Source organism: Dermochelys coriacea, chromosome 3, assembly GCF_009764565.3.
Source record: "Dermochelys coriacea isolate rDerCor1 chromosome 3, rDerCor1.pri.v4, whole genome shotgun sequence".
NCBI lineage: Eukaryota > Metazoa > Chordata > Testudines > Dermochelyidae > Dermochelys > Dermochelys coriacea.
Window position 1 is genome coordinate 90,196,551 of NC_050070.1, and position 20,911 is coordinate 90,217,461.

At 43.0% G+C, this 20,911-nt stretch overlaps 1 protein-coding gene across 6 annotated transcripts in view; it reads left to right on the top strand.

The window, feature by feature from the left end:
• DSE (dermatan sulfate epimerase) overlaps positions 1-20,911 on the top strand; it is a 57,083-nt gene that overhangs the window by 5,436 nt on the left and 30,736 nt on the right. For 2 of the 6 annotated variants that reach the window (XM_038396634.2, XM_043510865.1), the window contains exon 2: positions 15,937-16,405. In XM_038396634.2, coding sequence (XP_038252562.1) covers positions 15,937-16,405 — 469 coding nt within the window. Of the gene's footprint in view, positions 1-1,182; positions 1,468-1,734; positions 1,849-2,537; positions 2,549-15,936; positions 16,406-20,911 lie in introns of those variants that run through there. The other 4 variants (XM_038396639.2, XM_038396635.1, XM_043510864.1 and 1 more) reach the window with 4 other exon arrangements.

Sequence of the window (20,911 nt, forward strand, 5' to 3'; positions counted from 1 at the left end):
GCACAGTAAATGATTGATCTTGATCCCAGTAGAAGAGCCTGTGAGTGATAAAATTTGTTCAGCCCTCAAGAGTGGAGAAATACTGGAGAATCTGCAACCAAACACAGCCTAAAGAAGCAAGACAACAATTCCAAAGTATTTATTTTATCCTCAATTTTATGATGTGTGTGTATAGTACACAATACACACAATGCCAGGCAGATCTGATTCAACTAAGATAGCACAGTTTGTCATATGTTGGGGAATACATGTATAACTTGTGGTCCAAACACTGAATATGAGTTTAAAAAAATGCCCTGTTTGAGTGGACTTTTGGTTTGATTCTTTGTTGGCTAAGGGAAGTAGTTCTTGGTTTTGGATGAGAAATTCTACTTCACCCATACAGTATGGTGATTGCAGAGATGGATATTGAATATGAATGGATTGAACTTTGCAGTTTAACATCTATGTTATTAGGTGTCATTGATCAAATTGAAGTGATCAGAAATTCCATATGAATAACACAGTGTTGACATCTCACATTTTGGCTGCAATACGTCAAATTGCTGTGATCCAGGAGCTGAATCTAGGTTTTTGTGGTGCTTCTGCTCCAGGACCCATCAGGGTCTGGAATGTTATGGTGCACAGAGGAGTGGCCGCCACACTTGTTTTCTGCTGGTGCCATAGAAATTGGGAGTGAGGATTAAATTTGGGAATGAGGGTTTGATCTAGTAGGAGCTTCGTGTGGGATCCAGGATTTTGTGGCATTCATGTATCAGAATGCAACAGGGTCCAGAATTTTTAGGTGCGGTCGGAGTACAGACTTGTGTTAGAAGTTAGAGCTTGGAGGCCGAGGCCCAAAATCTGCCTGAATCAAGACGGACACGGGAGCTGCAGATGGGATTTCGCAAGGCTTAGGCTCCGGGGATTCCTGGGGGGTCTGGATGTGGTGGGGGGGGGATCAGTAAGAGCAGCTAGACTTGTTCTCTGTGTGGACGGCGTAGTGTGGCGATTGGGTACAAGCAGCAGCAGGATCCCGGTAGATCCAAAGGAGCTGGCGTTGTCGCCCGTGCTGGCCCTGGGCACGGCATGTGCCTTGTTTGCGCGGCACCTCGCGGGGAGCGAAGCGCCCGGCAGGGCTCAGCAGGGGTGGGGTCGTGCTCCGCTCTGCAGCCGGGAGGGAGGATGTCCGGGCCTAGGCGGGGGGAAGGGGGTGGGCTCGGGGGGCTCCCCAGGCGCTTCTCCTCCCCTCTCCTCCCCCAGCTGCAGTCGGTGACGTTGCGGTTTCCTCCCTCTGCTCTGGAGGCGCTCGGGTGGCCCGGCGGCGCCTGCACATCCCCGCTCCGCGCGCCGCGCCCGGCCCCAGGCGCCTCCGCCCGGGACCGCCCGGCCGACTCAATGAGCTGGGGGCGTCCGGAGCGGCTCCCCCTGCGGCTGCCGGGCGCTGCCGCCGCGCCGGGGCCGAGCTGAGGAGACTCGGGGGGCGAGGTAAGGGGGGTGGGGGGGGGTCGCTTCCCCCCCAAGCCGGGAACTCGCCCCTGGCCTTGGAAGTGGAAACTTTTCGGGGAGCCCAAGCGGCCGGCTCCGCTGCGGGCGAGGGGCTCCGCTCGTCTCCCGGGCCCTGCCCCCTGTGCCCCTCGCAGCGTCGGCAGCAGGGACCGTCCCGGGCTCATGCGCGCGCGGGGGCAGGCTGGAGGGGCGCCGCGGGGGGCGGGGGGCGCGCTCACCCCGCGGCTGCTGCTCCGGAGCGTCGGGCCGTGAGTCCGGGGCGGGGCCTGTTGCGGGGATCGGGAGAAGAGTCCACCGACGTGCTTGAGCCGCGCTCCGTGGGGACGTGTTCTGGACTGTTTTGCCGAGACACGTGCGCGGGTGAGCCTGACCGACTCCTTCTGGCTCTCACCGAGCCTGGAGCTGAACCCGCCCCCCCCCCATGCAGGCAGCAGTCGCGTTTCCGACTGGCTCTGTGGCTAGAGGTCCTGTGGTGGCTAGAGGTCCTGTGGCATGTTTTCTTTCTGACAAAGAGCTCCCAGTCAGTGATCTCGCTGTACCAGGAAATGTAAGGGGGGGGGGGGTTGCCACATCCAGAGAGAGGGATATAAGGTTGGGCTGTTTTTTGGTTTTTTTTTTTTTTGTTTGTTTGTTTTTTTACCAAAGTGCCCATTGACTCCGATGGGGCTCATCGCCTCTGGGAATCAAGCCAGTAGAAATGTCATTGTTAATTACCTGTCTAAATCGGTTTCCGACAAACCACTGGAGAAGTGAGCCTGAGGGTTGGAGTCCTCTCAGGGCTCTATTCCAGTGGTTTTCAACCTTTTTTCATTTGCGTCCCCTTAACATTTTTCGACTGGAGGTGCGGGCTCCTTTGGAAATCTTAGACATACTCTGCAGACCCTCCCCCCTCTCCCAAGGTTGAAAACCACTGGTCTAGTCAATGACTGCTCATTCCCACTGGAGACATTCAGAACCTTACAGAATTGGGCTGTATTAGAGAAACGTTGGGTGGTTAGGTGGGGACAAAATGACTCAAAGTAGTACAAAAACTTTAAACTTTGGAGCTTTGTGCTCTTCTGTAGCACCAAGAGCCCCAAAGCTCTTTACAGACACTAATGAGTTAAGCCTCATAAAATGCCTGTGTGAAAGGTGAGCATCCTTGTTTTGAAGCTAGGGAAACTGAGGCACAGAGCAAGACCATGATTTGCCTGAGGTTGACCAGCTTGCCATTTTTGCTTGTTATCAAAAATGTTTAAGTGCTGTTGGAAATAGCTAAGTATTAATTACTTGTGGGTAAACCATATTGGTTGGGTGCACAAAGCACAGTTCAGATGCTATATGAATAAAAATAGACAATTAGAGTTTTAGATATTAATCCTAAAGTCCAGGTGCTTTATAACATTTTATCCAGATCTCTAAACCTATTGAAGTCTTCTGTGCATTCCATTTCACTTGCTCAAGAGAATGATAATGGGATAGAAAGCCTTTAATCAGAGTGTAAGATATAAATCCAGTTGAGACCATTCCCACTGCGGAATGGTGTTTGGGTGACTTAAGTATGATGGTTTCAGTTCCTAGTGGACAAATGTTCTTATTTATTGCTTATGTCTGGTCTACGCTTAAAAGTTTTGCCGGCATTACTTTGCCAGCTAGGAATGGGCGGGGGGGAATCACAGCCTAACCGACATACCTGTGCCACCAAAAATCAAATACAGATGCAGTTATTCTGCCCCAAAAGTTCCTTTTACTAATATATCTTGTATTGTTCAGGAAATTGGTATAAGCTATATTGGCAAAATCACTCTTTTGCTGGTATAAACTGCATCTCCACTAGCCAGATTAGGTATGCCTACTTAGCTATTCATGCAAATCTGTTCTAGTGTAGACAAGGCCTAATTAGTAGTCTCAGCAGAGAGAACAATTATTGAATGAGATTATAAACATAATTATCTCCTCCCCCTACAGAAGGGATCCCTCTAGGTCAAGATTGAGACACATTTCCATGATTGTATATAGAAACTTGCACAGTTCGTATCCATGATATATCCATGCACTGAGTAGAAAGATTTTCGTTCCCACTGCTGTCAGTCTGGCACCTTTAACTAGTAATACAACTATTTTTAAAGGCTATAAAAAGAAAAAACACTGTCCCCAAACCACTTTAGTTGGTTTAACCTAGATAATACAAAAAAAGGTTAACCGAGAAAAACTGATCTATGTTGGAGACCTTTTCTTATCCCTTTTAAGTAACATTCCAGCAACAAGTTTGTCCCAGCTTGTTTAAAAAAAATTACCCAGTCTACATTATAAGCAGAGCCATATCAAGAACCAGGTTACGGCAGTGTTGTGTTACAAACTTGGTACCATCTGTATTCTGGAATTTAACTGCATTTGGTAACCAGGCTGAATCTTTGGCCTAGTCTACACTGTGGGGGGGATATGCAAGATAAGATATGCAACTTCAACTACGAGAATAGCGCAGCTGAAGTCGACGTATCTTCGGTTGATTTCGCTCACGTCCTCACAGTGCGGGGTCAACTGCCACTGCTCCCCGGTCGACTCCGCTTCCGCCTCTTGCCGCAGTGGAGGACAGGAGTCGATGGCAGAGCAATCGGGGATCAATTTATCGTGTCTACACTAGATGCGATAAATCAATCCCCAATAGATAGATCACTGAGACGTGATGTTTTTCCAACCCAGATTTTTTCTTTTTATAGCCTTTAAAAATAGTTGTATTACTAGTTAAAGGTGCCAGACTGACAGCAGTGGGAACGAAAATCTTTCCACTCAGTGTAGACGTATCCTAAGTTATTTCTTTTTAAATACTCCTTAAAAGCAACCCAGATTAGTATGGGGCATTTAAGTTTTGTTTCAGATGTTTTTCTAAGCACTAGTCAATAGCAGAGCTAGGAATATAATCCAGGGGTGAAATCGTAGCTCCACTGAAATCTCATAAACTCATAGATTTTAAGGCCAGGAAGGATCATTGTTAGAGCCCTGAAAATCTGTGGATATCCGCATTCGCAGATGCGGATATCTGTGGATCGTGTTTATGGATCACAGATACAAATTTTGTATCAGCGCAGGGCTCTAACCACCATGATTCCCTAGTCTGACCTACACATTGCAGGTCAGAGAACCTCACCCATCCACTCCTGTAATAGACCCCTAACCTCTGGCTGAGATACTGAAGTCCTCAAATCATGATTTAAAGACTGCAAGTTACAGAGAATCCACTATTTACTCTAGTTTATACCTGCAAGTGACCCATGCTGCGGAGGAAGCATGTCTGACAATCTGACGAAGAGGAAAATTCCTTCCTGAGCCCAAATATGGCAGTCAGTTAGACCCTGAGCATATGGGCAAGATCCACCAGCCAGACGCCAGGAAAGAATTATCTGTAGTAACTCAGAGCCCTCCCCATCTTCAGTGGCTGGGAATATTTGCTACAAGCAGTCGCCGATGGGCCACACCACAGTAGGCAGTCTCATCATTCCAACCCCTCCATAAACTTATCAAGCTCAGGCTTGAAGCCAGATACGTGTTTGCCCCCACTGCTCTCCTTGGACAACTATTCCAGAACTCATTCATGGTTAGAAGCCTTCATCTAATTTCAAGCCTAAACTTGTTGATGGCCAGTTTATATCCATTTGTTCTTGTGTCCACATTGGCGCTGAACTTAAATAACTCCTATTCCTCGCTCTCATTGACATTAATGAATCCAGGATTCCTGCCCAAGATTCCCGACTCTTATTTATGTAGTCTAACAACTACAGCTCATTCCCTCCGGTCAATTCAAACTTTCTAAGGGCAGATCTACACTACAAACTTTTGCTGGTGTAGCTGTGTTGGTAGGGATGTGATGAGGTGTGAGATATGCTGGTAAAAGATGAGTCCATGTTAGGAGCAGTCTGCTTGTATAGCACACCAGTATAGCTATACTGGCAAAGTACTCCTAATGTACACCTGGCCTAAGAACAAGCAGTCTGACCTCCTATATGGCAATTAGAATTGCATAAATTTCTAAGCACTCAGCCTGGTCTCTGTGTCCAGGTGCTGATGTTGGTTTCCATCTGTGCTGCTGCTGGTGCAGCGCTGCCTTCAGAGCTGAGCTTCTAGCCAGAATCTGCTGCTCTCTGCTCTGCCTTCAGAGCTGCATGGAAGTATATGTACTTGTCTGTGTGTGCGGGGGGAGGGAAGCATAAATGACTACAGACACAAAGAAGGGGGGCCCAATCAAATAAGTTTGAGAACCACTGCTTTAGACTGTAGGCTCTTTGGTGCTAGGACTATATTTTTGTTATGTGTTTGTACAGTGCCTACCATGATGTGGTCCTAATCCATAACTGTGGCTTCTAGTTAATAAATAATGTGTGAATGTGTTTCCAGGATTATAGCCTTGAACATTATCATGGCTTGAGAACACAATTAAAACATACTTTGGGTCCATCCTAACTGAAAGACTAAACAAGTTCTAGAGTTTTCTTCTTCTATTAATCTTAATTTCTCTGAAAAGATTTTACAAATAAAAATAACTATATTTTATATCCTGAACTACATACCTGTTCCTTAATAAGTGACTTCAGTTGAGTCCGAAGTAAAAAGTACTAAGGCTGTGTGCTTCAGGACATCTTTCTCTGTCTGTGTAGTTTTAAATTTTTTTGGTGACACTGATTGATGTTTCATTCAATGAATGCAAATATTTAAACAAACGAGTCTACACTAGTTGGGAATGAGTGCCTTTAGGAGTATCCCACAATGACTTTCTTATTCACTCCATGGAGCTTGGGATAAAAGGGCCTAAATGGAGTTAAGGATAATAATGTTAGCACAAGTAGGAGATTACTGAAGGAGCATTTCAATGCTAAGTAAATATTAAATTAGAAAAAAAATCAATGGAGATTCTATTTGGTGAGCCGACAACTTAAATCTTGTTTTGAAATTGACAAAACTTTGCAGTTAATTGTTTTAATATAGTGCACTGTGCTTTTATTGCTTTATATAAATGGTTGTAAAAGTGACAAATTATAAGATGTGAAAAAATAACTGCAAGAAGTCTACATACAGAGAGAATGGGCAGATTAAAAATGCCTAAAATAAAGGGATTAAAGTACTTTGCGGTAGCTATTTTACCAGTAGCATGTTGCAAAATTTTTGCAACCGTTAGTTCTTATCAGTATTCCCTCTAATTTTTCCCACACATGTACAGAATGACTTTTGTTATGTGCACCAATATGGAGGTGTTGTGTGACACATCACCTCCATATTGGTGCACATAACAAAATTCACGTGATGGGGGTGGGGTCGAGTGATTTGCAGTGTGGCAGAGGGCTCAGGGCTGGGGCAGAGGGTTGGTGTGCAGGGGTGTAAGGGCTCCAGTTGGGAGTGCAGGCTCTGGGGTGGGGCCAGAGATAAGGGGTTTGGGGTGCAGCCTGCCCTGGGGCTACAGTAGGGAGAGAGGACTCCCCCCAGCTCTTTCTCCCTGCAGCAGCACCTGGACTCGGGGGAGAGAGGCGCCTCTCCCCGGCCGCAGCAAGTCCAGGGTTGGGGCTGGAGGAGGGGCACCCTTCCCCCGGCAGCATCAGATCCCAGCCGGGCGAGTTCCCTGAGCGCCTGTGCGGCACTTAATAGCCTGCTGTGTGGCTGCGCAGCTTATAGGGAACTTAGGTTCTTACAGATTGATATTTCTTGCAGGGCTGTATACTACTCTAAATACATAGAGACCTCAGTGTATAATTTAAAGCCATGTATAAAGTTAATTTTAATTTGCCAGTGAAATGTTCAGTATTACCTATGTCAAGTATTATTTCCTAAGTACTGAAAAATATTGTCTCTGGTTGTCTTTATTTCTATGTATAACTCCTAGTGGGTATGAATAGTGAAAAACCAACTTTTTTCTTAGTAAGATGCACTGCAAACATATAAGCTGTAGTTGAGGTTAATGGAGATGAATTAAAAGCAAAGTTCAAAATGCTTCTCCATATCTGAAAACTGTAGGATGACATGACGATAGATTGCTAATTTTGGAATGTTAGTGCCCAGGAAACATGCTGTGGCTGCATTTGACTTCCTGGCTTTAATACTGTGGGTTTGCATATTGTGTGTACTGTGTTTCAATATAGATTATTTTCTTAAGATGTCATTTATTTTCTTACAGAACAATAAATAAATAAATAACATTTGTAGCGAGCTTGCTGCATTCATTTACCTCACACAGTAAAAATTTACAATCACAATTTGTTTGAGAGAGTTCTTTTCTTTTGCCCAGCATTTTCACAAACCTAGGTACAATACCAGCAATGTATACCCAAACTGGGCCTTTCCCACAAAATATCTAACCCTCAGTGTTTCTTTTAACGGTTTTAAATTTTGTTAGCATACTATCTCTCTCTCTCTCTCTCTCTCCCTAATTGCTGTTTAACATTTTTCTACCCAGTGGACTCTACCATAAAATAAGTGAAGTAATGGCCCATAGTAGGCCATGTTAGATACATTGTGAATTAGGAAGTGGTGCTGTTGAACTCTTCCAAGTATTTTATCCCCCTATTTGGCACTGGACTGAAGTTTGGTCAGTGGTTTTGCATGGTTGAAATGGGGGAGAGGAGGGAATGATAGAGAGGAATTCAGCTGACTCTACTGGAGCATCTGAATTTCCTGCCCCATTGTCCCATCTTAAAGTTCTGCAAGGAACAGAAAATACTAGTGCTGTTTGAACTGTATACCTATGGGAAGTCTGGATAGTTAGTTTATAATTTGTATAGAATCAGATGGTAGTTTTTCTGGGCCCTCTCTGTGTCCTGCTTAATTTGCCATGGGGGTACATGAACACGTGTGGGAACAACACACTTATATCCAGGAATTAGCGCCCCACCCTCCACCCCCTGAGTTCTCTTTACCTGTATTATAGTATTTAGTTCTTAAACTCTGTTGATCTTAGACCAAATGCATTGGTTGCTCTTCCACGTTTAAAGCTGTTTTGCTGAAATATTTAAACCATTTTAATATTTTAAATATTTTAAACCATATTAAATAATTAAATTACTTTTTTAATGGGACAGTAGTGAGGGGGCTTGCTTGCAGGCTAAAGGAGTCTCCAGTCAATATACGGAGGATTTAACCAGTGTTATTTCCATTATCATCAATGAGACTAAATTGCAAGATGTATGTACAGAAAGATTTGCTTAATTTTTTGACGACTGTGGGTTAAGTGCCAAAAAAGAAATTTCCTACAGGAAATCTCCTATATCTGTGACCTAGCCTACCACCACTTGAGAAAAGTAACTATATTATTGGCAGTATCAGCACTTGTGCAAAAGGATGTCGATACATGCCTATTTAGGGGAACAAGATCCACGCTGCAGTTTAGTCCACCATAAGAAAGCAGCTGTTATTGATATTAGATAATTTCCCACTCAGATTTGCACAACTCTTTTATCTGATTGGCTGTAAGTATGTGTTCTCAAGATTTGTATTTTGACATTGTTGCTTTAATGGGCTGATATTATCATGCAGTTTAAGTTATTACATGGGAAGTGTCGTCACTGTAAATTCAAGACAGGATCGGGGATGGACTAACGCAATAGTCTCAAATTGCAGTGAGGGAGGTCTATGTTGGATATTAGGAAACACTATTTCACTAGGAGGGTGGTGAAGCACTGCAATGCGTTACCTAGGGAGGTGGTGGAATCTCCATCCTTAGAGGTTTTTAAGGCCCGGTTTGACAAAGCCTTTGCTGGGATGATTTAGGGGGTGTTGGTCCTGCTTTGAGCAGGGGTTGGACTAGATGACCTCCTGAGGTTTCTTCCAACCCAAATATTCTGTGATTCTACGCTATATTAACTTGAGTAGTAGAAGCTATCACTATGAATAATGTATCAAGAAATTATGTTATTACAATTAAAGAACAGAATGACAAAACAATATCCCTGAAGCTCCAGAGCCACTTTCTAGAAGACAAGCTCTCTTGCAGAACTTGACATTTTTCATTATGATGGAAGAGAGCTTAATTTAAAACTTTGGTACTGTTTCAATTGTATCACTCTTCTTAGTGCTTAGTATCCATCATGTACATCTGCTCATATAAGAGATGAGCCTCGCTGGAGTTGAGGGTGCTAGCAAGGTCTTAGGTAGCTTCTGCTTTTGGACTTGTAGAGCTTTATTCTACAGTTGTCATGCCAGCCAAACTTCCACTAAAGTTTAGTAAAGTTTTTTTTGAGCACAAGATCTGTATAATCAGTCTCCAAAGTAAGTTCCAGGACACTCCAAATAATTTCTATTTTGTAAAGACACCATGAGGGATCTAGAAGATCACATTATTTAAAGGGTTTTACCATAAATGAGGTGACATTGTATAGGCAGGGAACCTTGTAGGTCTCCATCCCTTCCCCTCCCCATCTTGTGGAGCTCAGTGCTGGAATTTTCTTTGCATGCACTTCTAACTAGGGTAAAGCCTACCTCTTGTTTTACCTTAAATGCTGCATCAAACTAACTTTATTTGGAGGACTCACAATTTGCACACAGCAATATTCAGCTCCATAACGGACATCAATTTTATGATACATTTTGGCTACAGTTAAACATCCGTCCACTGATTGTGATTCACAGGAAACTGCCCTTTCAAACTATTGAGAAATTGTTTTCTTACTCTTTTTCTTACTGTGACAAAGTTCCTCCTCTACCTTGGTGGGTCTTGCGCTTATTAGCAGATTTGCTCGCCTTGGAGCTTCACGCAGCCCTCAGCTTGGCCGTTTTTCTGAACCCACAGTCCAGGTCGACTCCTCCTGTGTCTGACCAGGAGTTAGGAGGATTTGGGTGGAACCCGGGCCCGCCCTCTACTCCGGGTTCCAGCCCAGGGCCCTGTGGAATGCAGCTGTCTAGAGTGCCTCCTGGAACAGCTGTGCGACAGCTACAACTCCCTGGGCTACTTCCCCATGGCCTCCTCCTAACACCTTTATCCTCACCATAGGACCTTCCTCCTGGTGTCTGATAATGCTTGTACTCCTCAGTCCTCCAACAGTCCGTGTTCTCACTCTCAGCTCCTAGCGCCTCTTGCTCCCAGCTCCTCACACACACACCACAAACTGAAGTGAGCTCCTTTTTAAAACCCAGGTGCCCTGATTAGCCTGCCTTAATTGATTCTAGCAGCTTCTTGATTGGCTGCAGGTGTTCTAATCAGCCTGTCTTAATTGTCTTCAGAAGGTTCCTGATTGTTCTGAAACCTTCCCTGTTACCTTACCCAGGGAAAAGGGACCTACTTAGCCTGGGGCTAATATATCTGCCTTCTATTACTCTCCTATAGCCATCTGGCCTGACCTTGTCATATTACCCAGTTAAACTTGTAGCACATTTGCCCTCTTTTTACACTTGACTGTATCAGTGAGTGGTTTCCTCCTAATTAGACAAAGAAAATTCTTTCCCAAAAATATTGAGTGGCTTCCTAAAGCTTAGCTTCCAAGTTGTGTGTGTCGACTGTGTGGTTTCACGTTTTGAGACAAGATTAAGGGAAATCTCTTTAATTTAAATAATAGTCTATGATAGGATCCCAGTGATCTGACTGCCCTGTATTCTAACCTTTCTGTCTAACAAACTGGCAGCATGTCTATGTATTGATTCTCTTACCACTGATACCTGATTGTATGAGCTGCCAATTATCTGAACAAATTTGGAATTGCCCCAGCTGTTCATTCAGGTTTTTTATTCTTTTGCAAAATAATTTGATTTATTTCTGTAATGTTCAGTATCTTAGGAAAAAAACACATTAGAGAACAATACACAAACAATATAAATCAGTTGACTGTCCTGTTAAGGGTTATTCAGCATTACAGAAGTTAATTTTCAAAATAAATTAATTCTACTACAGTAATTGAATTTCACTATAGACATTAATGCAATTGTAGTGAATCTAAAACATATGTGCATTTATCAGTATAATTGTTACTATTTGGGGCCAAATTTTATCCTGCCCTTACATAGCACCTTGCATCTGAAGATAGATATAAAAATTAATGAATTTACTCTTTAAACAACCATGTAAGGTGGGGGGAAATTTTCCCCATTAGACAGATGGAGAACATTCTAAAATGCGTTGACTCTTTCAGGTAGGATGGACCCAAAGTGCATTTTAATTGTGTTCCTAAGCACAGAAGCCCCAATTTAGCAAAGCACTTAGGCAAGTGGTTGAGTCCATCCCTATTCAGCAAATAGGGTTGCCAACTTTGTAATATTTAAAAACTGGACACTCCAGCAGGAGTGCCGGAACCTCCCCTTCCCTGCCTCTTCTGCCAGGCCTCACCCCATGCCACCTCTTCCCCCGAGGCCCCACTCCTGCCCTACCCCTTCCCCATGAGGCCCAACCTACCATTCACTCCTCTTTCCCCCTCCCTCCATCTCTCACTGTTTTTCCCCTCTCCCCCACTCCCTGTGTGGGTCTGGAGGGACTCGCCTGCAGAGCCAGGGCTGGGAGCTGCAGCCATCCAGTGCAGGTAGGAGGTGGCCAGGGCTGACTAGGGACTGGTCCGGGTGATGTGTCGGTGCCTCCCCTGCTTGCAGTAACTGGACTTTGGGTGTCTGGTCAGTAGATCCAGTCAAACACCGGACACCTGGCCACCCTATCAGCAAAGTATGAATTGACCATGTACTTAAGTTGCATTGATTTAACTGAGACTTAACCATGGATTTTAGTGCTTTGCTGAACAAGAATGGATTTGGTTCATCATGGTCTTAAATGCTTTGCTGAATCATAGACAGAGTGAATAAATAATTTGTCTGATGATGAAAGAAGGTCTGTGGCAGACACAGGAATAAAATTCAGATCTCCTGATTTCCTGTCCTGTTCTTTGTTCACAATACCATCTTTCATTATCATAGATTCTTCTCAGATGAGTGACTATATTGTATCTGGATGAGGAGAATTTGTACTTCATGATATGGGAACATAACTCAGATTATGTAGGGTTATATGGAAAACTGCAGCTATACACCTCCTTCCAAAGTGAAAGGAGAAGAGGAGTGGGGCCCAATTTTGGCCTAACTTTGTGTTCCTGCTGGGGAATCTCAACCCCGAACTAGAGATAAGAAATTGACCGTGTGCATGTCTTACATGGTGAGCCACATCCAGTGTGCTAATCTTATCAAATAGGTAGAACATCTCCTGGAGAGCCTCTGTTGGAGCCTTAAATGAAAGCTGCCCCCCCTGCCAGAACCTACAAGAGAGGGCAATGGTTGTACTGCTATCTGACTTCCCTGGGGGTGAGACACAGTCTGTCATGGTGACGCCAGTGTGTATAGGTCTGCACAACCTGTAATTTCTCACCATTATTTATTATCATCATCATTATTTATAGTTTTATTTATGATTTTATTATTGCAGCTTTTCATATTCCATGATCCTTAAAGCTGTGTGATTGTTTCCATTATTACTATAGTTATCAATGGTGCTGCTTCTTTATAAAGATGAAGGTTTCCAGGGATTCACAAATGAACCTTGCTAAGATCCAAAGGTTTTGTCTTGCCTTTTGATTGTTTAATCATTTACACCCACATCTTCCTTGTCTTCACAAAACCCAAATAAGTGTTGTTTTGGGCAGGGATCCTCTGTGGTGGTTGGTGAAGAATAGTTCAGCCCCCTACCGAGGTTGTAGAGTCCAAGGAAAGTAATTGTGTCCCTCCCTGTTGTATGCAAAATAGTTCGAACAGTGGGTCCACAGAGACATTGATCCTGTGAGCGTGCCAAGGTCCTACCCCATTGACCCTCTCCATACTGCTGTGGATGGTGCCTCCATAGAGAATAGAATCTAGAGGAAGGAATATGAACACCCTGTGATCTGCCTCCTCCCTTACATAGCTGCTGCTGATTTGGGGCCCCTAGATACAAATGAAAAAGGGGACTGATTTGGGCCTTTTTGAACTTTAGAGACAGTATGTTGTCTTCAGCTTATGAATATCCTTATGATCATTTAACATTTTACTCCTAGATACATGAAATATAAACAGGAATGATTTTAGAGTACTGTTTTTACCAGTATCTGCTGACTTTCTTCAAGATCTTGATTTTTGAATATAATGAAAGAAGATAAGGTTTATTCCTACAACAGCCTATCTTCAGGTCAATAAGTCTTGTATGATGGTTACTATAAATGTATGGGGGGGGAGGTGAATTTGGCATTTTTATTTCAGTTCCATATTGAGAAATTTATGAAGGGGGGAAATGATGCATCACTTGTATTGACTGATGTTAATGGAATGGTGGGGTACTAGAAAGATGGGCTCTACCTTGGAAATGCTTGTGTATTTTCTGTGTTGTTTGTTTGGAGATGCTGTCATTTAGGAAGGCACTTAAGCAGGCATCCTTATATGTAAGCAAATGCTTACGTCCCATTTTTGTTGTAATGTACTTTCCTGAACTGAAACCAGAGAGAGGAATGAAGAATTTGTCTATTGAATGTTTGTGTCTTGCTTCTTCTGTAGGCAGCAGGGTGATTTCTTGCAATGTATGACCATGAAGAAAACATTTCATTCTTCCTCCTATTCTAGAATCAGGAATTGTTGCTTGTTCTTTAGAAATCCTTTCTGGTTTATCTTGTTTAATCTTTTTTTTTTTTTTTCAGATCTAAAGGATTAAAAGGAATTTTGGAAAACTATGGCTTTTATTATGGAAACAGTCCTTCAGAACTATTAGGAAACCCACATCATGTTTGAAACATGATGTACTGGTTTGGTTGGTTCTTAACTCCTTCCTGTCAGAATATTGTATTGCAGGAATTCATTGTTTACAGCTGGTTGATAGGATTAGTTTTAAGTATAGCCGAATAAACCATTGTGTGTGAGAGAGGTATTAGATATAATAGAAATAGTCCCCATCAATCTACACAATTGCTCTATCATCATTCTTTTGTCTAAAAGACTCAGAACTTATTCATGCAATGTAACAAAACACTTATAAATGCTCTATTCGATTTTTTTCCTCCTATTAGTGTTAAAAGAATTATTATGCTGGAAACGGTGTCTGAACTAGAATGTTTATATTATTTTTATCCTGTTAGTACACATGAAAGAAGATGCACAGCATGGCAAAAACTTAAAAACTGGGTGCCTGAAGTTAGGCTCCTAAGTTCATATTTAGACATCTGAATCATGATTTGATTTTTCAAAAGTGCCCAGTACCCAACAGCTCCCTCTTCTTTAGGGCTCCAGTCCAACAAAGCACTTAAGCACATGTGTAACTTTAAGCACATAAGTAGTCCGATTGACTTTGTATGTGCTTAAATACCTTTTTGAATCAGGGCCTGGGTGCCTAGATATGGACATGACATAGCCTAACTTCAGTTTTGAAAATCTTGGCCTCTCTGTGTATGTGGGATTGGTGGGGAAGCAGGGGGTAATTGTGTACTTTAGCTTTTTAAGATTTTTCTTTCTGAATCTATGAACCACGTTTTCCTTAGAAAACTCATTTTCTCTTTGATTTTGGCTGCTGGTTTCTCTCAACCTACGTCTCTTTTTAATAATTGAAAACTACTCTTCATTATTTACATGAAACTGTCTTTCTTCGGTCTGCTTTCTATAACCTTTCCCCGCTGAAGAATTTCAGGAATTCCCTGACTTTCCTCCGGGAGATCCTAGCCTTGATTTGTCTGAGACCCAGAGCTAGAAAACTAGTAATTTTCAAAAAGTAACTACCTATATTTAAACACATTTAACCTCTGTATAGATTTGTCGTTTAAACACATTTTAAGACAGTCATTTATTTAGGAAAATGTGCTTTTGTTCAGCTTTGCTTCTTTAGTGACTGGTTATAAATCTCCACATGCAAAGTGGAAAGCCCTTTCAAATAATAATAAGAAAAAAACTCCACACACCCTACGGGCCATTTATTTCATGTGGTTTGACAGGACTCTGCTGCTTTTTTCTTTTTTAAACGAAGACGTGTCAGAACCAGAAGCCTTGTACAAAGCATAAAATGACCCCAGCACAAACCTCTTGCATTCCAAAATCTTTACTCCACAGCTGGTAACATCAGCCAATCCAGCACTCAGTCTTGGCTGCTGTTAACATAATCTCTGCTTCTCTTTCCCTCCCCCACCTTAGCTAGCACAGTCAGTGATGTTTTACATTAGGCACAGTCATAATTATTCTGATTCTTAGGAAGTCAAGAGTTTAAGCTCTATATTGAGTTGTATCTATCTGTGTATTATACTGTCCTCATGACTCTGGAATCTGAGTAAAGGTGTGTTTGTGGGAAAGGGCCTTTCTTCCCAAAAATGTAGCTTCCTTATTTTAAAGTTGGTTGCTCTGAATGGGTTTTATCTGAAGTATCAATGTAAAAATGATTTAAAAGCCACCTGTACAGCACACATGTTTTCTTATAATTCCAGACTGAATCAGATTTCTTGTGAAATATGCTGTGATGGCAACTGTTGTCCAGTGAATTGTATCTAATGTCCCCTTTTCACTCTTGTTTGTCATCCCTAGGATATGTTAAAGATGGTTTGGCTGCCATTGAGACTTGGAGATCTGATGCCACAATGAGGACTCACACACGGGGGGCTCCCAGCGTGTTTTTCGTACATGTGGTTTGCTTTGCTTTGGCTTCCAGCACCGATGAGAACCCAAGCACTGTGATTCCTTTTGTCAATGCTAACTACGACAGCTACCCCATGCTGTACTTTTCTAAAGGAGAGGTGGAGGACTTGCGGATCAAGGCTGCCACTACGCATCAGCATATTGCAGCTCGTCTGACTGAGGCAGTTCGGACCATGCTGTCCAGTCCCCTGGAGTACCTTCCTCCCTGGGATCCCAAGGAGTTCAGTGCTCGGTGGAATGAAATTTATGGCAACAATCTGGGTGCCCTGGCAATGTTCTGTGTGCTCTACCCCAAGAATATCGAAGCCATAAATATGGCCAAGGATTACATGGAAAGGATGGCGGCTCAGCCTAGTTGGTAGATTTTTGTCTTTTTGTTCTTACTGCGTAAACTGTGCTTATAAATGAATGAGTGAACGAATGTGTGAGAGTATGTTAGTATAAGGTACTGACTTTTATATTTTGCTTGATATGCAAATCATAATTCAGTTGTCTCTATACTTAGTTTGATAACAAATAATATTGAGAATTAATTTGCCCTCTATTAGAAATGGTGCACCAGCCACTCTTTAATCTTCATTGAGCACTGGCTGTTATAAATCATTCTAATTGTGACAGAATCATCAGTTTGCAATCCTGAAGTGACCGCCTGGCTCTGTTGAAGTCAATGGCGGAATTCCCACTTACTGCAGTGGGGCCAGGGTTTCACCCCAGGTTTGTGCATGAGATGTTTGGGTGGATTTTTATCTTTGCCAGGCATGAAGGGTTGGTCTACACTATACTGTTAGGTCGAGGTAGAGCAGCTTACATCAACCTACTTGTGTCAGTGTCCACACGACACCGTTCCTCCCACCAATGTAAGTGCCATACTACACTGACATAATAACTCCACCTCCATGAGAGGTGTAAGACTTATGTCAATGTAGTTAGGGCAAAAGAGTGGCTGTGTAGCCACTGAAGATACTGTTGTTGGCTGTCTTCTCAATATCATGGCAGGAGCTGTGAAAGTGACAAGAAAGCCAGGCAGTTAGAGCCAAGCTGTCCCCCACTCCCCTAAAGAGCTGTGGGGCTGGACCCTGCTCCCGGCTTGGAGCCAGGACAAGAATGGATCCTGCTCCCAGCAAGGATCTGGCTCGACCCCACTCCCAGCTGAAATTAACATGGCTACCTGGCTCCTGGTGGGGAGCAGGATGGCGGCAAAAAGCAGGGGCAGCTGGACCCTGCTTCCCAGGGGTGATAAGCCTTGGGCTGCTTTCCCCCCAGCTCCTGGCAGGGACTGGGGAAGCGAGAAGCCTTGGGTGGCTTCCCCCGCCCCCACTCCTGGTGGGAAATGGGGAAGCGAGAATCCCTGGACAGCTTCCCTTCTGCTCCTGGCAGGGAACGGGGAGGCGAGAAGCCCTAGGTGGCTTCCCCCAGTTCTCGGCAAGGGGTGGGAGGGGCAGCCCGCTAGGAGTCTGGGAGCCTGTGGGGCAGCCAGGCTCCCAGCAGGGAGCTGCAAGCGGAACTGAGAGACCGAGCTCCTCACACTGCCCGTCTTAGGTCAGTAGAAGTATGGACATCAGCCACTGTAGTAATTTACTGCGGTGGCTGTAAATCGACCTAATAAAGGTCAACTTATGTTTCTAGTATAGACATACCCTAAGATAGAAAAAGATTACCTTCAGCGTAAGTAAGGGTGTCAGATTCTGGCTTTTAGGAAATATTAATGTATGTGCTGCCACTTACTTTTTTTGTGAGACTTTTTTTTAAACCAAGTGTCTCTCTCTCATAAGGTGGTAAAGCTTCTTACCTTCCTAGTAGGGTTCTCCCTGGTAGGGGAAGTGTGAGATGATATTCTTCATCTGTAAGATTTAATACTGTATATAGATGTCTTTTCCAGTATTTAATTTCAAATTTCATAACATTGACTTAAATAAAAACAACAAGGAGTCCGGTGGCACCTTAAAGACTAACAGATTTATTTAGGCATAAGCTTTGTGAGTAAAAAACCCATTTCTTCAGATGACTTAATTCAAACTGTCATTCAGAATGACATGTGGCATTTGCACTCTTGATTAAATACTGTATGAAATGTCTAATCTGTCAAAGCTTTTCAGTCCTGATTTGCAGCACCCATTTGACATACTTGTTCTTGAACCCATCTTGTACACATCAGATTTTCAATTAATGAGGCATTGTGAAAAGATAATGTGTCTCTTGAAGAAATTTGGTTTTTTGTTTGTTTGTCTGGTCTTGTTTTCCTTTTGAAATTCATTTATCTTTCGTATTCTGGGTTTTTGTGTTTTGAGTGGTATTTATGTCTGAGCAACTGTGCTATGAGTGTAGCGTGAAAGGTAGTGCGGCTAGACTACTAATGATTGGGACAGCCAGATTAGCCAAACCCTGCTGAGGGCAAAGATGCAGCAGGTTAGCAAATGAGAACCTGGGGCAAAGGAAACAGGATTGAAAGAAGCAAACCTCCAGCAACATCAGGAGAAAGAGAACTAGCCAGGGAAGATCTTGATCTGAGTTGGCTAATGAACCCCATGTTATTGTGAGCTACACTGCTTATGCTGTAGTTTATAGTAGTTTTTGTGCACACCTTTTTGTTTGGTCTCTTTCCCCAAGGTGGGAGGAGGGGACTAAATCCATTCTATTTTCTTTTTAAGCTGCCTGGACTGGAAAATCTTTTTTCTTTATAAGCCAACCATGGTGCTTGGTCTCTGACAGGAATCTACACTTAATATGCAACCTCTGCAGTGTAGAGCAATTGTTGATTTTCCTGTATTTTAATAGTAAGTGTCACTTAAGATCAGGGATCGGCAACCTTTGGCATGCGGCCCATCAGGGAAATCTGCTGGCGGGCTGGGACGATTTGTTTACCTACAGCGTCCTCAGGTTCAGCCGATCACAGCTCCCACTGACTGCGGTTCACTGTTCCAGGCCAATCCGGGCTGCGAGGCTCCGTGCCTGTGGACGCTGCAGGTAAATAAATGGTCCTGGCCCACCAGCAGATTTCCCTGACAGGCCACATGCCAAAGGTTGCTGATCCCTGCTTTAGATCATGGTTTAACTTTTAGAGGGAAAACATAATGGATTTATATTGCCTCTTAAACCCTGTTTTTTGTTTTCATACACTGCACAGAGTTAACATTTGTCTTCCTGTGCTTTCAATAGCAGTGTCTTTTGAGGTCAACGCTTTCCCTTTTCTTTAATCACCATTCCTTATAGTTACAAGTGACAGACACAGAATAAAAGAAAATGACAAATAAGATTATTCAAGATTAACGCACAAACTATCTGCTAATGCCTCTGAGCCACACGGAGCAGCATGCAGGACTGGGGCTGTAGCTCTATAAAATTAGGCTGGGCAGAATTCAGTAATATCCATCAAAATTCTAATGTTTATTTTTAAGCATTTTTTTCTATTTTTATCTATTTATATTTTCACTTTTGTGGAAAATTATGTGAGGGGAAGGGTCAGACTAATTTAATGATAGTAGATATTGAAATTCAAAAAGTGAAAGCTTTAACTGTTGAAATGCAGATTGTCAGCATCACATCACAAAATATACAGCAAAAATATCTTCAAATCAAATTAATACGTTTTCAAGGAGTGTTTTTCTTTCTTTGGCTACATGTTGTACATATTGATTATTATTTTTTCGTTGGTTTGTGTGTGTATGGTGGAAGCGAAGTTTGTCAACATTTACTGATTAAAAATATAATCCTTCCAAGTCCAGATAAAACCCTTGTGAGAGGGGAGATAGAGAAAGAAGTGAATTATATGCAAATTCATTTTGTTAGAATTTGCATACACAGGAAAAATTCTTCATAGATTGCTTTTTAATAAAAAGCAGTGACTGTTCATTATCAAAATCGATCATTGGTCTGCCCTGACCTAAACTATTCAGAGTACTAAGCAAGTTATTTTTAATTTGTATTATTTCTAATAAGTCTTATTAAGAGTGTGTCACCCTGGAGATGGCCTCTGGGTCTCTTTACAGACTCAAGGTAGTCTCAGGAGGAATTTACAAAAAGAAAAGGAGGACTTGTGGCACCTTAGAGACTAACAAATTTATTTGAGCATAAGCTTTCGTGAGCTACAGCTCACTTCATCAGAAGCACGAAAGGTTATGCTCAAATAAATTTGTTAGTCTCTAAGGTGCCACAAGTACTCCTTTTCTTTTTGCGAATACAGACTAACACGGCTGCTACTCTGAAACCTGTCAGGAGGAATTTAGTTTCACTGTTAGCCCAGTCCTCCTAAATAGGTATCCTAGGACTTGAAAGGCAGCAGAACTGCTGCATCATGAAGTGAGGGGGTTAAAAAAAACCCAACAAACCCTATCATGATGGACTAGGAACTAGAACAGAACAAAGTGTAAGGGGAGGAGTAGGATGCAGAGATTCTGCACTGGCTGGGCGTTGTGGGAGAATGCCACAGAACGGAGGCTTTAGCCACACAACACAAAGGGGATTTGGGGAGAAAGATAGTGGCATGGCAATTAGGTCCCCAAATACATGGATCAACAATTAAAAAACACACATTTTGACTTTTAATCTTGGGAAAGGATTCCGTTCCCTGACTTCCGTAGAAATTTGCTGCACAAAACCCTTTTTCGCAGGCCTTGCACTCAGGGGGAGAGAATTTGGCTCTTGAGCTATTCAAGATGTCCCAGCTTTCACTCTCTCTGCTACCTGGCAAATCATGGAAAACAAATGCCTTCTTGTGACTTCCTTCTCCAAAGTGAACTTAGGAGCTGTTGAATAGCCACATATTGCCACAGAGATTCTATGCAGACAACTCTTCAGACTCCAGTATATCCACAAGATCAACTAAAGCTCCACAATGAAGATGCCAGTTGTCAACTTCACTCCTCTA